Here is a 19,818-nt window from a genome sequence, read left to right as displayed (position 1 = left end):
GAGTCTGAGTAGAGCGACAACAACAACAACAGCTGGGTGTGTTGGCTAGAGAGAGAGAGAGAGAGAGAGAGAGAGAGAGGTGTGGACAGACTCTGATAGAGTGGAGACATACAGACAGACGTAGAGACAAACATAGATCGAGACAGACTGATTTTATAATCTGTGAAATGACTGCCAGAGACCACAAGCAGATACTTGATGGATTTTATGCTCACATTGCGAAATGTGTTTGTTGAAACGAGAGAGAGAGAGAGGCTGAGGGGTCCACTTGGCAGCATGTTGGACCCATTCGGATGATAACAGCCCCGCTGTCAGCATGAGAGACACATTAAACGATATCCCTACAGCAAAGTAGTGCTTTGATGCAGGCCTATGGACAGAGCATCCACATCCCAACTCTCTCTCTCTCTCTCTCTCTCTCTCTCTCTCTCTCTCTCATATCTCTGCTCCATCTCTCTCTCTATTTCTCTCTCTCTCTCTCTCTCTCTCTCTCTCTCTCCAGGCCCTCTCTCGCTCTCCAAATATAGCTCTTCCTCCATAATTAATCGGCGTGGCAGGCGGTCGGAGAAAGAAAGACAGATGGGAAAGAAGAATGTGAAAAAAGCAGCTTAAACACATTAAAAATACAAACACTGTTAAATAAAACAATCCAACTGCGCACCGACCGCGGCGTTTCTTTACCGTCGACTGGTCCACGGCCGTGGTGGTGACACGTGTTGGTCGCTGTTTTACACACAAAGGAAATGGAAATCGGGCCCAAACTTCTTTGTTTTCACACTGCACGCCGTGCAAATCGAGAGGGGAGATTATGCAACTGCATTTCTGTGGATTTTTTTTTTTTTGGCTGTGTTTGTTCGAGTGTCTTTGCGATATATGTAATGACAGTAGATGGGATCCAGTTGTTTGTCAAAAGGTGTCTTGCACCTGCCATGGTGGATTAGAAATATTTCCGCCTGTGTTCAGTGCAGCTTTGATTGTTCACGTATTCAAAAGAAAGCAGGTTGAAATATATTTAATTAATGAATTTAGTCCAGAGCGATGCTGTGCCCACACCAAGCACAGTGGCACACAAAGACCTCCGCATTCTCCATGCTGCGTTTACTGCCTCTGGACCTTATTCCTACAACAGATGTCCCTTCTAACATAGAATCACTCCTTAAAAACACATGTCACCTGTCACTACACATATAGGAGCGTTTCCACTGTATATTAACAGCCGTTATAGCCCGCTACACTTCAGACATCTACATTCTCTCCAGGGCTATTTAAGTGTTCCTTCATAAACACAAGGTGCCTGGGGACAGGTTACAGGTGCTGTAGGGCTTTATTCAATATAGGCTCCTAAACAATCCTCAGCTAATAGCCCAACAAGACTGAATCCACTGTAAGCCACTGTAAGCCACTTTGGACAAAGGCTTCTGCTAAAAATGACTAGATTGTACAATAAATACACTAAACACTAAACAGTGGGTCTTCCATTCGCTGTTTTCCCCATCCTGCAGTCCCGGCAGTAGAGTGTGGAGGGGGATTTTTGTCTCTGGCGTCTGTGTTAGTGGGCTGAGCGTCGAGAGAGAGTGTACTCTGGGCACACTCAGTCCCTCTCAGTGAGTCATGGTGTTTGGGATTCTTCAAGGCTACAAAACAACACATTTGTCCAGAGAGCTTTTCATGTAGTGGCTCAGATCTCGGCAAACAAGACAAACAAGGCTTCTCTTGCAGTTTTCTGTGAAAGAGGTGTTCCCACTTCCTGACACACTTTATTTACCAGGCACCTTCGATAGACAGGAGGGTGTGCTAAGTGCAGATCGTTCTTTATCAGGTTTATGTATTGATTTAGAAATACATTGCTGTGGTTGTACCAAGTGAGGGTGCGTCCTCAAACAAAAACACAGAGAAAGATCCTTTTCAGTCATCAAACATGTTGTGATGTTGATGTTGAAAATGAATGCAATTACTGCAATAATACAGATTTTGTCTGCAGTGTGTGTGTTTGGGTACTAGTGTGTGTGTGTTTGTGTACTAATCCAGCAACTACTACTACTACGCCAACGGCAAGATAAATAATTTGTTTGTTGACCTGGTTGTGGTCCATTGTTCTTGAATCACAGATCGATGGGAAATGGATCGATTGGTGTGGTATAGAATGACGGCTGTGGCTCCAGCTGTCCTTTTTTGCTTTTGACATTATTCTGTGTTATTTATCGTCAATACAATGTACAATGTGACATTGACGAGCAATGGTGACATTGACGTGCTACGCGCACGTCGCCTTTGTCTGCATGTGTGCATGCGTGCGGAGGAACTTCTCCACATGATGTCTTCACATTAGACGGCTGGGGTGTGAAATCCAGGTGCCGGCCAATCAGAACGGCTACTCTTTGTTCTCCAGATGTTTTTGTGATAGAACGTTCCCTTTGTGAGTGCACACCTGCTGGTGACCTAAGGAGCCTTATCGCTCTTCCACCTCCTGAGGAAGATGTGCTCAACAGAACGTTATCATGTTGGTCGTGAATATCAGTTGAAACAGGGATCATTCTGTGGAACATTCTGTGGAATATTCAGTGGTACATTCTGTGGAATATTCAGTGGTACATTCTGTGGGATATTCAGTGGAACATTCTGTGGAATATTCAGTGGAACATTCAGTGGAACATTCTGTGGAATATTCAGTGGAACATTCTGTGGAACATTCTGTGCAATACTTCATGAAATATTGGGTGGAATATTCTTCATATTCTGTTGAGTTTGAATGAACGCACCAGAGTCTAAGAGTTGAGAGCAGTGCAGGTTGTGGAATCTGTCCCACTTTGCCTCGACCTGCGCACATGTGTGGGCTGTTGTGTGCGTGTGTGTGTGTGTGTGTGTGTGTGTGTGTGTGTGTGTGCGCGCATGACAGCAGAAAGGGTACACGTTGTTCACATATGCAATGCGCTTCTAATATTATGCAAGCACAGCAGCTTTATTTACAGGCAGTGAGCGCTTCAGATGCACGGCTCAGAATCAGCCCTCAGGGCACAAACAGACACTGTTCTGTGCGCAGGTGTGTGCAGGTGTGTGTGTGTGCAGGTGTGTGCGTGAGATAGAAGGTTGCTTGTGTTCGGATGAACGTGTGTTCTTCCCTGATACTATTTCTTCTCTGTGGACTTTAATAGTAGGCCGCCAGACAGAAGCGTTGATGTCAGCAGTAGCATGAGTTCGGTCCGTTTATTACAGGATCCAGCAGTCCTGATGTTGATCATCAGGGGCCGTTTCGGCCTATCGTGACATCCGGAGCGTCCAGTGAGGTGTTTGATTGATCAGCCGAGCAGTCGTTGGTACTAGGAGGGATCGACCGATATGGATTTTTTTAGGACTGATACCGATACCGATTTTTTTCCATCAGCCTTAGCCGATGACCGATACGCCGATACGCTGATACCGATTTTCTTGAGCCGATATTTGGAGCCGATACTGCTTTTGCTCCCTCAATTTACATCATAAAAATGACACAATGATGGTAACAAATGTTACAAGTCTCAATTTAAAAAAGGAACATTAATTGAACTGTCTATAAATCATTGCAGGAAAAAAATTGGAAGAAAAAAAAGCCAGAAAAAATCGTCTGATATTGATACACGTAAAAAACGCAAATATCGACCGATAATATCGACCGGCCGATATATTGGTTGATCACTAGTTGGTACCACTGGGCTGGCCTGTGGGCCTATCTACCCATCATACACCTGGGTTAACCATTTCACCCTTCAGTGACATCACACGTGGGGATGAATGGGGCTGATTTTTACAATGGCTGATCCATATCGCACCTAATTGTCACACCTAGCGTCACACGGATAATGTGTGTAATGGGCCCTTTAATTACAATCTACACACATTTCTACTACACATATACGACTAGTTTGGTTCATTCATTGATTCGTATCTACTCCACATACTGAGGTTCTAAAGGCAGCAGGGCTGAGCCTGGTACTGAGGCTGTTGGGATGTGATGCAGCGGGGGATGTGATGCTGTTGGGATGTGAGGCTGTTGTGGATGTGAGGCGGTTGGGATGTGAGGCTTTTGGGGATGTGATGCTATTTGGGTTGTGAGGCAGCGGAGGATGTGAGGCTGTTGGGGATGTGAGGCGGTTGGGATGTGATGATGTTGGGGATGTGAGGCTGTTGGGATGTGATGCAGCGGGGGATGTGAGGCGGTTGGGGATGTGAAGCTGTTGGGGATGTGATGCAGTGGAGGAGGGGCTGCGAGGCCACGGTGGAAACAAGCGGGCTCGCTCGATGCTGGGACTGAAATGGAGTCGCTCCCAAAGTCTGTCTGGAAGCCCTTCAGAGTAGTCATCATTATTATATTAACGTTATCATTATTGTTATCTATTTGGTAGCCATTATCATTAGGATGTAGTACAATTAGTTTGTAGTGTCGGCGTCATCATCATCATCGTCTTCTTCACCCTCCTATTTTTATCCTCTCATTCACCACACCTCCGGCAGACATTTTAACTGGTTGAGAACTGGAGAGAAAAATAACCCACTGTTCTCTGTACTGTACTCTAAAGTACCCTCGCTATACCACCGCTATACCTCTACTGTACCTCTACGGTACACCTAGTGATCCTCTACCGTACCTATTCTCTACCACTATTGTTCCTTTACCGGACTCTACTGAGAACAAAGTGCTCAGGGAGAGAGACATAGGGAGAAGAGAGGGAGATACAGACCGACAGAGAAACACTGACGGAGAGAGAAGAGATGGAGATACAGACCCACAGAGAGAGAGAGAGAAGAGAGGGAGATACAGACCCACAAAGAGAAACAGAGAGAGAGAGAGAGAGAGAGAGAAGAAAGGGAGATACAGACCCACAGAGAAACAGACAGAGAGAGAGAAGAGAGGGAGATACAGACCCACAGAGAGAGAGGGAGAAGAGAAGAGAGGGAGATACAGACCCACAAAGAGAAACAGAGAGAGAGAGAGAAGAAAGGGAGATACAGACCCACAGAGAAACAGAGAGAGAGGAGAGAGGGAGAATAGAAAGACAGAGAGACAGAAGTGGAGAGGAAGAAAAGACACAAAGAGTGCGAGAAAGAGGGAGAGAGAGAGAGAGAGAGACCAACTGGAGGGGGAAAAATAGACCAAAACACAGTGGAAGAGGAGGGCGGGAAGAGAGAGAGACAGACAGACGAGGTAGGATGAGCTGGATGCTGTACAGGAGAGAGAGAGAGAGAGACCAGAGAGAGAGAGCGAGGTGGGTGACAGCGTGGCGTTCTTTGTCTGATGGCTGAATTCATGTTTCTTTGTCTCCGTCTGGAACAGAAACACAAAGAACACTAAGTTGAGTGTTTGTTTAGAGGATGATGATGATGATGATGATGGTGAATATGATGACGATTTTTATGGTGATGATGACCCTTATTTCATAGGCTTTTGAATATAATTAGTGTTATATTTACCTACAAATATTCCCATATCCGCTCTCATAGCATCCAGTAGGGTACTTTTGTGTTAAAACATTAATATACGGTATCTGTTCGGTAACACTAGACGATGAATCCATATTTACTAGTTTGGTATTATCAATAAGACCTGATTATATGGTGAAAGCCATCCTGGTACTCCTGAAACATAATATATAGCTCTCTGAGGTCTAAAAACAATAATCCTTCATAATCTCTCCTGTGTGTCATCACGTCTCTCCTTTCCCTGGATGACATCAGCCTCTCCGTTCACTCTGTACCTTCTATGGTCTATATTCTATTTTCTGCTGTGCTCCACGTTCAATATTCCTTAAACCATGTTCTACCTTCCATGTTCTGTGTTCTACGTTCCATCTTCAACCAAGGGAGTGTGAAGACAAAGGGGAAGTGTGCTACTACAGTGCTACTGCTACTATACTACTACAGTACTACTACTATACTAATACAGTACTACTACTGTATTAGCACACTATTACTACAATACTACTACAATACTAATACAGTACTACTACTGTACTAGTACACTATTAATACAGTACTACTACAGTACTACTACTGTATTAGTACACTATTACTAAAGTACTACTACTACAGTTATACTACTGTACTAAAACAGTACTTCTACTGTCCTAATACACTAAATACTACTACTGTATTAGAACACTTTTACTACAGCTACTACTGTACATATTTTCCCCTCTGTTTTCTTGGCTTTCTTTTTTTTCAAAAGATAATATACTTAACAGTAGTGCAGAATCCCACTCAAAATCCATGCTTTGTGTATGAGGTGAGTTGGCAATGGTGATGACGATGATGCTAGTGATGATGAGGATGATAAAGATAACAGAAGTTGCTTTAAAGACTGGTGATTATAATAGTGAGGATAGTGATGATGATAGTGGTGATGAGGGCGGTGGTGGTGAAAGTGATGATGATGATGATGAAGTTATCAGGTAGCTTTAAGGTGTATTTACCTTCCCTCGTGGTCGCTGGTCGCTTTGTTTTGCCCCCCTGCTGCGTGGTGCAGGTCCCTGCAGCCTAGGGGACGCTACCTTACAGCTGGTAAACACACACAGCTCTTTGTGTGTTTCAAGAGATGGGAAGGTGTGTGTGCCCTTCTATATCCATGTGTGTTTGTGTGTGTGTGCGTGCCTCCATGCTAGTCAACACTGAAAGTGTGTTGATCTGTGTCTATGTTGTGTGTTGAACTGGTGTCATATTGTATGTGTGAGTGTAGTGTGTAGTTCTGAATATAAGTGTCTGCTTGTGTATGTACTGTATGTGCATGACTGTGTGTGCATATTAGGGTATTTTTGTGTTGTATGTCTGTGTTTGTGTTACAGTGTGGTTACAGTGTGTATGTAAGTGTGTGTGGGTGTGTGCTATAGTGAGTGAGTAGGTGCAAGGGAGTGGGTTGTGTGCATGTGCAAGTGTGCACCTGCTATCGTGTGTCAGAAAGTGCATGTGTGTGTATGTGTGTTTGTTGTGTGAGTGGGCGAGTGTGTGTGTGTGTGTTCCAGCTAGCATTTATATATCTGTGTGATTGTGTCATAATGTGTGAATGTGTGTGGGTTTTGCATGTGTGTGTGTGTGTGTGTGCGCGTGTGTGTGAGGCATGTGATTGCGTGTATGCATGTGTGTATATGCATGTGTGTGCGAGGTATGTGTATGTGTTTGTGCATATGTGTGAATATGCATGTGTGTGAATGCATGTGTGTGTGTGTGTGTGTGTGTGTGCATATGTGTGAATATGCATGTGTGTGAATGCGTGTATACGTGTGTGTGTGTGTGTGTGTGATATATGTGTGTGTCTGTGCGTGCTTATGTGTGCGTATGTGCATGTGTGTGATTGCGTGTGAGGGGGAGTGGATTTACTGATTTTCTTATCAGCCCTTCTCTTTGTCCTGTCCTCATCCCTGTCAGGAAAGCGTGTGCACACATACGTGCACGTGGCTCTGTTCTCCACCGTCCTCTCCCATTACACAGTGGGAGAACAGCACTCTCACATGCATGAGCGACACACTCTTTGTTCGACCGCACTCCTCTTCTCTCCACCCCTCTCTCCCTCTACATCTCTCTGTTGTATTCCTCTTTCTTCTTCTAGCTGCACTCAACTCTTGGCCTGCCTCTGTCATACTCACTTCCTCTCTCTCCCGCTCTCTGCTGATTCCATTGCTCTCTTTATCGTTCTCCACCTCTGTCTCTCTCCTCTCTCTCTACATCTCTCTGCTAATTATATCTCTCTTTAACTTTCTCCAACTCCCTCTCTCTCTCCCCCTCCCCCCTCTATCTCTCTCTTTATCTTTCTCTTCCTCCCTCTCTCTCATTCGCTCTCTTCTTCTGTCCATCTCTCCATCGCTCTCTGATTCTCTCTCTCTCTCTCTCTCTCTCTCTCTACCTCCCTGCCTCTTCCTCTCCCTGCCTCAATCTCATTATCTCTCTCTCTGTCACTCTTTGTCAGCCTATTCATCTCCATCTCTTTTTATATTTATAACTTTCAATCTGCTTTTCTCTTTTTCATCATCCCTCTCTTTCCCTCTCAATCTCCTTCTCTGTCTCCTCCCTCTCTCCATCTCTCTTTGTCTCTCTCCCTCTCCCCACCTACACCCATGCTCTATCTGTAGTAAATATCAACACATCTGGTCCCCTCTACCAGTTGGCTGGTGGATGACATCACCTGCTACCTGCCAAAGCCAATCAGAGGCAGCAGCCCAGTAGCTGCAATAACCTGTTTCACCAGCTGTGGTGCCGTAGCGGTGGTTTTGAAAGCAACATTATACTAAATGAACTCACTAGAAGAAGCATAATAATATGCATAACATAATCAATGTGTGTGATTTGTAGTCATATATATATATATATATATATATATACATGTGTACACAAAAAATATATATTTGATGTAGATTCATCGAACTATATAACCATAGCTTCCAAAAACACATTTTCATTCCATCCATCCATCCATCACTTCATCAAGTGTAGTGTAGTTGATTAGAATCTTAAACGTAATCTTTTAAATTGAGTTCTCCTCCAAGGTGCAGTTTAATCCAGTCATAATGAATCCTTAAGCACCTGAATGATTAATGACGTTGTTAAGATAAAATCATTAAAACACAAGTAACTAATTACTTATCATACATAAAAACATGAATCTTGAGGAAACACAGGCCCACAAATATCAAACAATAGAAGAAAACATGTTTAATAGGTTAAAACAATTATTAACAAATACCATTTCTGTATTTTCATGTCCTCGTCTCCCCTCTCCTCTCCTTACCTCACCTCCTCTCATTCAACAGCCTCCTCTCGCCTCCCCTCTCCTCTCTCCTCTCCTCTCTCAGTGTGTAAGTGTGTTAGCATCTTAGCGTGCTGCGTAACATGACACCTCAGACATTAGCTCATGGCTTCATTCCCCCCTGAGGTTTTACATTACATTATGGACATGGAAATGTATACGGGTTTGTGCATGTGTGTAAATGATTTTGGTATTTTCTGTGTGTGTTTGTGTGTCTAGTTGCCCTTTTGAATGTGTGTGCGTGTGTGTGTGTGTGTGTGTGAGAGAGTGTGTTTATCTGTGTGCGTCTGTGTGTGTGTGTGTGTGTGTGTGTGTGTGTGTGTGTGTGTGTGTGTGTGTGTGTGTGTGTGTAAGAGGGAGGGGGGTTTGTCTGGGCCTGTTGAGACGTTGCATGTGCAGTGTGTACTCAGTAGAATATTAAATAACCAACAGCAGCGCTCTCTTTAAGGTTGAGTGATCTGTAAAATGGTTTAAGTTGAACCTTTGGCTTCTTAAATGTCCACCCAGTCGCTTGTGTTCGCTCCATCTGAGTGTGAGACCAACTGCTTATAATGCTCTTGAGTCGGGCTGAAAACTTAGAAGTGTCTGTGTGTAAGTGTGTGCATGTGTGTGCGTTTGTTTGTGTGTGTGTGTGTGTGTGTGTGTGTGTGTGTGCCTTTGTGCATGTGTGTGTGTAGGCATGTTTGTGTGTGTTTGTGTTTGTGCATGTGTTTGTGTGCGTGTGTTTGTGTGTGTGTGTGAGTGTGTGTGTGTGTGTGTGTGTGTGTGTGTGTGTGTGTGTGTGTGTGTGTGAATGTGTGTGTGCAGGCGTGCATGCATGTGTGTGTGTATGTGTGCGTGCAGGCGTGTGTTTGTGTGTTTGTGCTGCATGGTGATGAAAGCCACAAACGTCTCCCTGAGTGCCTCCCAGGACGCTGTCTGGCTGTCTTGCTTTCTTGATTTTCAATCACGAGGGAAGAATGGCTTATCATACTTTCATACTTGCATTTCGTTGTGATTTAGTTTGGGTTCGCTGTTTGCTGGCTTCCAGACCGTCCTGGAGATGTAATCTCTCGGTACTGCCTTGTTGTTGTAAGGATTCAAAGGCTTTACAAAATGTGTTTATTTTAATAAGGAGAAACTCTAAAGCGGAACCACAATTAGAGCGACTCTGATGATGCTCAGTTAGCCTAAATTCCACAGATAATTGGTAAAGTACAACAGTGAAAATTGGTGTATTTTAATTAAATTCAAGTGGTAAAAAAACACAGTGAAACTGTGAATTTAAGTGTATTTTAATAATCTGAGAAAAGAAATTAGGGTTTCACAGCAATGATTGTAAAAAATCAAATAGGAATGAAACTACAGAGAATTTATATATATACACAATGGAGTAGTAGACATCTAGATACAAAATGAAGTAGAAATGTATGTAATGTAGTAGTAACCAATGTAAACATCATCGAGGTGGTCATTTGAGTTTGGTTTAATGTTGGTGAGATCTTCAGGCTCAGACCTACAGAGTTGGTCTGGGTGGAGACAGACAGAGCTCTGTACCTCTGGGGCCGGGGGTCAGGAGTGCAATTAAAGGTTGTTAGAGGTTCATTGGTTTTCAACTTTATCATCTCCGGACCCAAAAGATAATTTTAAGTGTGTGTGTGGGAACTAACCGCACACTCTGAAAACTCAGAGCACACTGGAGTAGGATGTCTTATTACTACATGCCCTGAGTAGTGATGCACCGATTGATCGGCCACTGATCGTTATTGGCTGATAGACTTCCTAAACATGTTATCAGTGATCGGCCGATCAATTTAAAATCTGCAGATTGCAACGGCTGATCTCGTGACTCCTTGGCTTCCATCCAATATACAGTAATAGGTTCAATAAAGGTCTGTGCTTTAGAGGAACCGTAACAAACCTGACAAGTGTAGCTTTTAATTCACTGTTAAACCCAACTGGTTATCGGTTTCGGATCGGCTGGTCGTACGTTATAAAATGTGTGATTGGCTTCGGATCATCTGATCCGACATTTCTCGGTATCGGCCTGGAAACTAACGGCTCAGTGCACCCCCTAACCCAGAGTATTCTGCGCATTGTCGAGCCGCGACCCAACTCCAAGTGGATCCAGACCCATTTTTGGCACAAATTAAAAAATACTAACCATGTTTTACTGATTCCTAGAACTTCTCTGCACTGTCTGGTTGTCGCTTTTGAAACTAGTTTGCGCAGAAATGGATGCACTGTGTTTTTAATGGCTCCAATTCTGAATATATTTGCTTGCATTGCTCTCAACCTCACTTCCGAATCAGAGAATCAGGATGTCCTAAATAACTAGCTGTAGCTCTGGACCAGGAGGGCAAAGACAGCAGCACAACGTCAGAGCAGAGAGTAAGAGAGTGTGTCCTGGATAGGAGGGCTGCTGCTGCTCCACTCCCTCCACAACTAATTCTGGCGCACAGCAGGAATTATTGATGAAGATAAGTTTAGATCTTTCATGTCACGAGGAGACGGCTGGAGACAGAGCCTCTGGTGCGGGTAGATATGGAGGGGAGTGTGGAGGGGATGGAGCCACGGTGGCAGAGTATGTCTGCATCCAAGCATGTATTAGTGTGTCTGTTGGTAATGTGTTGTGTGCTGGCATGTGTGTGTGTGTGTGTGTGTGTGTAAGCGTGTGTGTGTGTGTGTGTGTGTGTGTGTGTGTAAGCATATGTGTGTGTGTGTGTGTGTGTGTGTGTCGGTGCACATAGCGATGTGCCGATTGTGATCACATGGTTAATCATGGACCCATTAGCTTTGGCCGTATTGGCATGTATCTCGGTCGTTATTGGAAACCGTGTCCTGCTCTAGGGACGCGTAACAAAGACCCTGGGCCTCATTTGATTGGACGAGAGGCATGACACAGAGCCTGGGATTCATTCGATTGGACGAGAGGTATGACACAAAGCCTGGGCTTCATCCGATTGGACGAAATGCATGACACAGACCCTGGGCCTCATTCGATTGGACGAGATACATGACAGAGCCTAGCCTTCATTTGATTGGACGGGCTCAGTGATTGCCTTGACTTGCCTCTCTCTCCTTTCCGTGTTGCACTGATCTATATCTCAGGCAGCGGAGTCACAGCGGCTGAACCCAGGTGTTGTATTAATCACAGCTCTGCTCCCCTTCCAGACGACGGGATGCGTGCGCTCAGGCTGTCCCGGTTGTGCTAAATGGAGCAGATCATCATTCTTCTCACGTTAATATTCTGAGATTAATGAGCTGTGGCACCGAATACCCCGGTTCGTCCCGGCCGAGGGAAGCTCACACCTCAATGCTCCGATCCACCTCAAGGGAGACTCATATGTCTCCCAATAGTACTGTTTCCTACGCACGGGGCAGGACATTGTTGTGGTGAGGGTGGTAATTAAAAGGTTCTGGGTTCCATACCCGATGTCGGTCACCTTCCTGTCAGCACCCTAGAGCAAGCTGGCCTACCTGCCCTTAAACACACATCTCTATTTGTGTAACAGCCCCTGGAGATTGAGCAGACGATTCAGTGTAATTCAATGTAAATATCCAATATTAGCCTAAATGTGAAGATGCTGTCTGGAGAGCCACAGGCTGAAGCTGGCCTCACCGCCTCCGGCCCCCCCTCTCTCTGTCTGGGGAGTCTGCCCTCACTGGCCCGGATGGTAAATAGTTTAGAAGGAGGCTGGCTCTATTTATAGGCCTGAGGGGGTGGGAGGGAGAACTGAAAGACGGACAGGTATACAGACAGCCAGACAGACCGATGTTCACCGATAAGAACAGCGAGGCAGTAAGCAAGACAAAGCTCCGTCATAAACTTTTTGATGGTTTTTGTCATGCGGTCACAATGGTTACCATAAATGAGGGCTGAAGTGAATGAATGAAGTGGCCTTTCTTGTTTATTTGTAACATATTTCATTATTTATCGTTGGAGTGAAACACTCCAGTTGAGTGTTTCAATGGCCCAAACACAATTAATGTTAAACATAGTGGTTGCAGGCGTTTCAGAATGATTGTGAGTGCCGTCGTTCTATAGCACCGTAGTAATCACTGGTCTGACAAAGGATCACTGATGAAGCGTGTCGCTTCCTTTTGGCCGGCAGCTTCCCATTGGCTCACTTAAACACTTTGACTCCTGGCGTCCGCCCAATGACAGGCCGCCCCAGAAGACCGCTGCACCACTTTGCTAGCTAAGTGGCTAGCCCGTTGCTACGGCAACTGTTTACTGGAGACAGAGGACAGCTCGAATTATCTTTACTGGGCTCGTTAATTTCCCGGCAGCCTCGCTGTGTCTGGACATTCATTTTTACTTCTTCCAGATTCAAGGCTTTTCATTTAACCCCTTCTTACCCAGGGTAGCCTAGTCTAGCGGTGAGCAAGTTTGACTCACCGCCAAAAGGTTCTTCGGGGTTTGATCCCTCGATTCTGTTTTCTACCTGTAGGCATCCTTGAGCCACCTGCCTTCACCCCTACCTGCTCCTATGTGTACCAAGGGAAAGGGTCTGCTGCTCAATGACTAAATAGTAATTAGTAACTAGTACATGTACCTAAAGAAAAGGGTCTGCTGCTCAATGACTCAATAGTAATTATTAACTCACTAATGCCATTGTCTATTTGAATGTAAAATCCGATCTACCATTCATGAGTTGGTCCTCTGTATTAACCATCTGCATCGTTAATAAACAACATTGTACTTAATTACAGTACTTGATTAAAAGTACTGAGTCATTTTCCACTGGAAGGTGTGATGATTCTCACACAGTCACACAGGTGAATATTAATGGTTTCATGGACATTACACTAACACCTGGAACAGCTGGATCTCTGCTGCAGCTGTAATCAGTCCTGTACCCACACGGTAGTGGTAGAGCGGTAGAGAGGGACGTGTGGTTCAACAGAGTGCCGGTTCGGACTGAACCAGCCCAGAGCCCGCGGGCGGAGTGACAGGTCGATAATGAAAAGATGTTGTGTTTTTGTGCAGTGACGGTGATTTAGAGCGAGCCGCTCCCTGGCTGTGATCGTTTTTGGTATTTTTTATCGCTTGCTCCACACTACCGATGTTTAAAATAATCATAGAGATAGCGATTCCGGCCGAGCCTCACCAGCGCGGCGTGTTCATCACGATCCGGGCCGTCAAGCTTATAGAAACCTGACAGACCCCCAGACGGACCACCAGAGTTTCAATACAAAACTTTATTTTTACAACGCCGACGACGTTGATGGAACTGCACCTTACCAGTCAGATTTTTTGATTCAGTTCTGATGAAAAACAAAGTTAGCACAATACACAAATTGATGAAATCAAATGAAATGTAAATGCATAGCATATGATAAGAAAGTTTTTCTGTGACAAAGTCATGGTGCAGGGCTGATTTTGTGATGAAAAGGACCGTATTTTCTCATAGATGGGCAATACAGAATAGTTTGTTGGAGATGGGCTTTGTGTTTCAATTTCATATTCCGTACAATAAGCAACACCTCTTATTAATATCATTAATATATCATCAAGTTCAGTTGACTTCCCTGTCATTGGTATTTTTAATTGGATATTGGCCGTTACTGGCGATTGGTCATTGCATTGCAACAAAGATTCCAATGTACCACACACTTCATCACAGTCCAATATAACTAACTACATATGCATATATGCGTGTGTGTTTGTGTGTGTTTGTGTGTGGGTGGATGGGTGAGTGAGTGAGTGCATGAGCGAGTATGTGTGTGTGTGTGTGTGTGTGTGTGTGTGTGTGTGTGTTTGAGTGAGTGAGCATAAGAGTGTGTTTGGTGTGTTTGTGTGTGTGTGTGTGTGTGTGTGTGTGATGATGCAGTAATAATTGTCGTGTAAATAGCTGGTGAATTATTTAATTCCACCCACTTTCCCCGCTTAGCTTGTAGCCGCAAGCTAGCACACACACACACTGCTATGAACCCAATGACTTAGGCAGTATCTTAGTTGATGGAGAGAGAGAGAAAGAGAGAGAGAGAGAGAGAATTAGAGAATGTTGTACTCATGATTGGTGCACTTTTTGAGTTGAATCACCATGGTTGAATGCACTCATTGTAAGTCGCTTGCGACGAAAACGTCAGCTAAACACATTTAATGTAATGTAGAGAGAGAGAGAGAGAGAGAGAGAGAGAGAGAGCGAGAGGAGGAACATGGAGTTCAAAGGCTCCTTACCTTACCGTTACAGAACTCTGTTCTTCAGTACATTAAGGATCTCGCTGCCCTAACAAACAGCAGCACACAGTAACGCTCTCCTAGCTGGCCCGATGCCCCACGTTATCCAACATCATGCGTAATCTGACACCGGCCAACCACCGCCAACGGCTGAGACGCACGGGCCGGCCTTTGTGTCCGCTGGTGTTGAGTTGCCGCAGTGCCTCAGTTCTAACATACATGCATTCATTATTCCAGCAGGATTCTTATAATCATTAACATGTTCTCTATCTTCAGTAGCCTGGTCCCATTGCATTATGGGTAATGGGTTCCAGTACTCGGAATCCAGATCCACTGCATGTTTTCTGTCCGGCCTGCCTTGCATGCTGTGTTCCTCTCTGACATTTAGGGTGTTGAATATAAAATGTGTTTCTGCAGGCTGAGCTGAGGTACTGGTCTTTGAAGTAGAGATCAAATAGGATGGTTTAGCCGTCAGGCATCGAGTCTGATTAACCCCTCCACCGCCTTCCCTAATAGTCTGCTAGTTATCTTGCCTGGCTGGTGCTGTATTGGTGTGTAACTGTGTGTGTGTGTGTGTGTGTGTGTGTCTGAGTGCATGACTGCCTGCGTGTGTGTGTGTGTGTGCGTGCGTGCGTGCGTGCGTGCATGCGAGCGTGTGGGTGGGTGGGTGGGTGTGTGTGTGTGTGTGTGAGGCATTAATTGGGGGGGGCTGCATAGTGGAGTGGCCAGCGGCTGTTTGACTCCCAGCTGAGTGTTCTGGTTTCAATCCCCAGAGACCTCAGTCTACCTGGAGGCGTCCTTGAGCATTATGTCCTACCTGCTCATTAATGAAGCTAAAAAGCATATTCACTGCAAGTCAATCTGGTTGCTTTCGTGGCTGCTGCCACACACCATAGATATATATACTGACTAGATATCACCTGAGCTGCGCTCTTCAGTCCAACGTATGCGTCAATGCCGCCAATGGGGCAGAGGTCCTTTCCCAGTCCAACTCACCAACCCACTGATCACATCATCAGCGGGTTGGTTTCTGACATACATCAGACGTAAAAATACAAGATCCAGATTTTTTTTACTATCATTACCACAAACACACGTGTGACGTATGTCAGAAACCAACCCGCTTGAAGATTGCTTAAAAAGAAAGAGATTTTGAGTGTGAAAGGACCTCTGTCCCATCAGACGTTCATTCATTCAGGGGGGTGGTTACCCTGTGGCAAGGTGGCGGCATTGTTGATACATGCTTAGAAGCCGAAATGCGATTTCTAGTCAGTATATATATCTATGGCTGGCTTTAGAGGCCTCCTCCTCCGACACAAGGACACAGGTTGAGGATGTATCAACCTGTTTATTGCGGTTTGTATAGTGTTGCAGGAAGAGCAGGTGTTCCCTCCCAGAAGACATAAGACAGTGCTCTTCTTCACGGTGTCTCTGGCGACGGTTGGTTTATACAGTGTGCATTAGTTGCCCAATGCAGCCCAGGTGTGCAGCCTCGCCCAGCCCCAGAGCCTCATCATACTGACCTGTGCCAGGTGAGGCTACTTAAAACAGCCGTCACCCACACACCTTCCACTGTGTCTCTTTGGATTAATGCTAAATACTAAGATGCAACTGTAAAGAGCTTTGGTGGACGTGTTTCTAAGTATATCCATGCAGGACACACCAACCACACTCTAGCTAAAAGCTGCTTTCTGTGTCTGCCTGCACAGTGGTATAGGTTAAGACCAAAGTATACCTCTGGCTGCCCTAGGTTTGGGTCTCTACACATGGTAAATGGACCGCATTTATATAGAGCTTTTCAGACCTTTTGCCACTAACAATTATTGCTTCTTATTCATCCATTCAAACACACATTCATACAACGACGGCGAAGTCAACCATGCAAGGTAACTGCCAGAAAGTTGGGAGCAGTTAGGGTGAGGTGTCTTGCTCTACCACACCTCGACACTTAGCTCTTAGCACTGAGCGGGAGATCGAACCAAAAACATGCCGGTTGCCAGACTACTCGCTCTACCTCTTTCAACAACTTTTTGCACTCAGACTTTGCTCAGAATCACCAACGCAGTATAATCCTTTATCAAGGTTAATTTCTCGATTTTCTTTTAAAGAAATAATTTTAAAAAGCAGCCCTGACCTAACCCCCAAAGCGTTCATACAGCTGCAGCTATTTGAAGCAGAAGTATAACTTCAAACAGCAGGAGCATGTACACCGGTATCAGTGTGGGGATGAGGATGTGAGCTGGTAGCAGGGCTAGAGAGAGAGAGAGGATGTGAGCTGATAGCAGGGCTAGAGAGAGAGGGGATGTGAGCTGGCAGCAGGGCTAGAGAGCGTGAGAGAGGACGTGAGCTGGTAGCAGGGCTAGAGAGAGAGGGGGAGGATGTGAGCTGGTAGCAGGGCTAGAGAGAGAGGGGGAGGATGTGAGCTTGGTAGCAGGGCTAGAGAGGAGAGGCTAACAGTCTGAAATATTAATGATCTACTGGGAGAAGCGCTCATTAATGTTCGGTCTCTTCCTTCCCTTTATTTGCTCTCACTCTGTCTGACTGCCTGAATGACTGCCTGTATGTCTGTTGCTCTGTCTGACTGCCTGTTTGTCTGTTGCTCTCACTCTATCTGACACTATCTATCTCTCTGTATTTATATTTGTCTTTACTCATCTCTCTTGTTATTCTCTTACTCTTTCTCTTTCCTGAATCAGTTCGCTCTCATTCTGTATTTATATCTATCGCTCTTAAATCCTTCTCTCGTTTTCTGACTCCTCCCTATCTCTCTCTTGCTCTCTCTCTCTTGCTCTCTCTCTCTCTTCTCTCTGTGTGGCTGTCTCTCTCTCACTATGTTAGTGTCTCTCCACCTCTCGGGAGGCCTGTGTGAGTATTATTTTATATTAAAGAGACAGCAGATGAAAATATGATATAATGGAATTTCGAGTGCTGTGCGGTGGGAGCAGATGCTGTTCTGTCGCGCTTGTATTTTGTGATTTATGAAGTAACACAACCTTCCGGGCTTTCGTCCGTTTTTTATTATTAATAAATATTAACATTTATTATCACAGTGATCACTGTGAATATATCACATCATGCTACTATTGAATTACATCACACAAACTCAAAGTGAATTCAAGTTGAACTTTATGGTAAAAGATCCCCACCCTGGTTACTATTTACTGTGTGTGTGAGGGGGGATTAGTCTCTGTGTTGTTTGACCCCGATAGGCATTATTCTGGGTTCAATCCCCAATGTCCACCTTCTACCTGAAGGCATCCTTGAGCAAGATATCCTGTCCTGGCCCCAACCCACAGCAGATTCTTCATGATCTCTATCTCAATCCACTGTGCACTCAAGTCACTTGGGATAAAACAGTCTGCTAAATCACTTAATACAAATAGTATCAACAGCCCAATGATTCTATTCTGAAGTGACATTAACATGACTTAACATTGAGTCATTCATCAGACGCTTTCATCCCCAGCGACTTACAAGTGAGGCTGAGAATAAACAAAGCATGCATCTAAAGTCCTGCTCCACCTTAAGTCCTGCTCCACCTAAAGTCCTGCTGCACCTAAAGTATGAGAAATGACTTATAGTGAAGCGTCTCTGAAGTGACCCCTCCCTCTCTCGCTCTCCCTCTCTCCCTCTCTCTTTCTCTCCCCCCCTCTCTCTCTCCTCCCTCTCTCCCCTTTCTCTCTCCATTCCTTCCTCTCTCTCCCTCTCTCTCTCTCTCTCCCTCTCTCCCCCCCTCTCTCTCCCCCTCTCTCTCCAGACATGGCTGAAGAACTACGGCTACCTGCTCCCTCTGGACATCCGCACGTCAGACCTGCGGCAGGAGAAGGCCATGCAGTCTGCGGTCGCAGCCATGCAGCGATTCTACGGCATCCCTGTCACCGGACAGCTGGACCACACCACCTTAGAGTCAGTACACACACACACACACACACACACACACACACACACACACACACACACACACACACACCTTTCAGTACACACACACACACACGCACGCACGCACACACACACACACACACACGCACGCACGCACGCACGCACGCACGCACGCACGCACGCACGCACGCACGCACGCACACACACACACACACACACCTGTCAGTACTCACACACACACACACACACACACACACACACACACACACACCTTTCAGTACACACACACACACACACTCATGCACGCACGCACGCACGCACGCACACACACACACACACACACACACACACACATTAAGACACACATACGCAGTTGCAGACAGTTTGCAGTGTGCTTTTGGATACAAAATATGAATTATTTCTGTGTGTGTATATGGATGTGGTGCGTGTGTGTGTGTGTAGGTGGATGAAGCGGCCTCGTTGTGGTGTACCCGACCACCCTCGGACCAGCCGGCGCCAGAGGAACAAGCGCTACGCCTTAACGGGTCAGAAGTGGAGGGATAAGAAGATCTCCTACAGGTGAGACCAATTAAGATCAGGTACAGGTGAGACAAATTAAGATCTCATACAGGTGAGACCAATTAAGATCAGGTACAGGTGAGACCAATTAAGATCTCATACAGGTGAGACCAATTAACATCTGGTACAGGTGAGACCAATTAAGATCAGGCACAGGTGAGACCAATTAAGATCTGGTACAGGTGAGACCAATTAAGATCAGTTACAGGTGAGACTAATTAAGATCTGGGAGCGGTGAGATGAAACTAAGAGCATCTTCTGCTGGTGGACGGTGCAGTGACCAGTGTGCCCACTGTGTTAAAGCCAGATGCTTTTAACTGCTCCTGGTCCTAAGGGGCAGCCTTTACTGTTGCTGCCCGTAAACTGAGGAATAGTCGTACCCTTTATTTAAGGTCTGCTTCTTCTACGGACACTTTTAAATCACGCC

General features: G+C 45.3%; 1 protein-coding gene across 1 annotated transcript in view; it reads left to right on the top strand.

Moving 5' to 3' along the window:
- mmp24 (matrix metallopeptidase 24) overlaps window positions 1-19,818 on the top strand; it is a gene marked incomplete at both ends in the record, with an annotated part of 52,055 nt that overhangs the window by 7,763 nt on the left and 24,474 nt on the right. Inside the window, 2 exon segments of the mRNA XM_084464680.1 lie at window positions 18,691-18,839; window positions 19,275-19,391. Coding sequence (XP_084320806.1) covers window positions 18,691-18,839; window positions 19,275-19,391 — 266 coding nt within the window.

Source organism: Micromesistius poutassou (genome assembly GCF_964030765.1).
Source record: "Micromesistius poutassou genome assembly, chromosome: 2".
In the NCBI taxonomy this organism is placed as follows: Eukaryota; Metazoa; Chordata; class Actinopteri; order Gadiformes; family Gadidae; genus Micromesistius; species Micromesistius poutassou.
The sequence above is the reverse complement of the archived record's forward strand: the minus strand, read 5'-3'. Positions and strand labels throughout refer to the sequence as shown.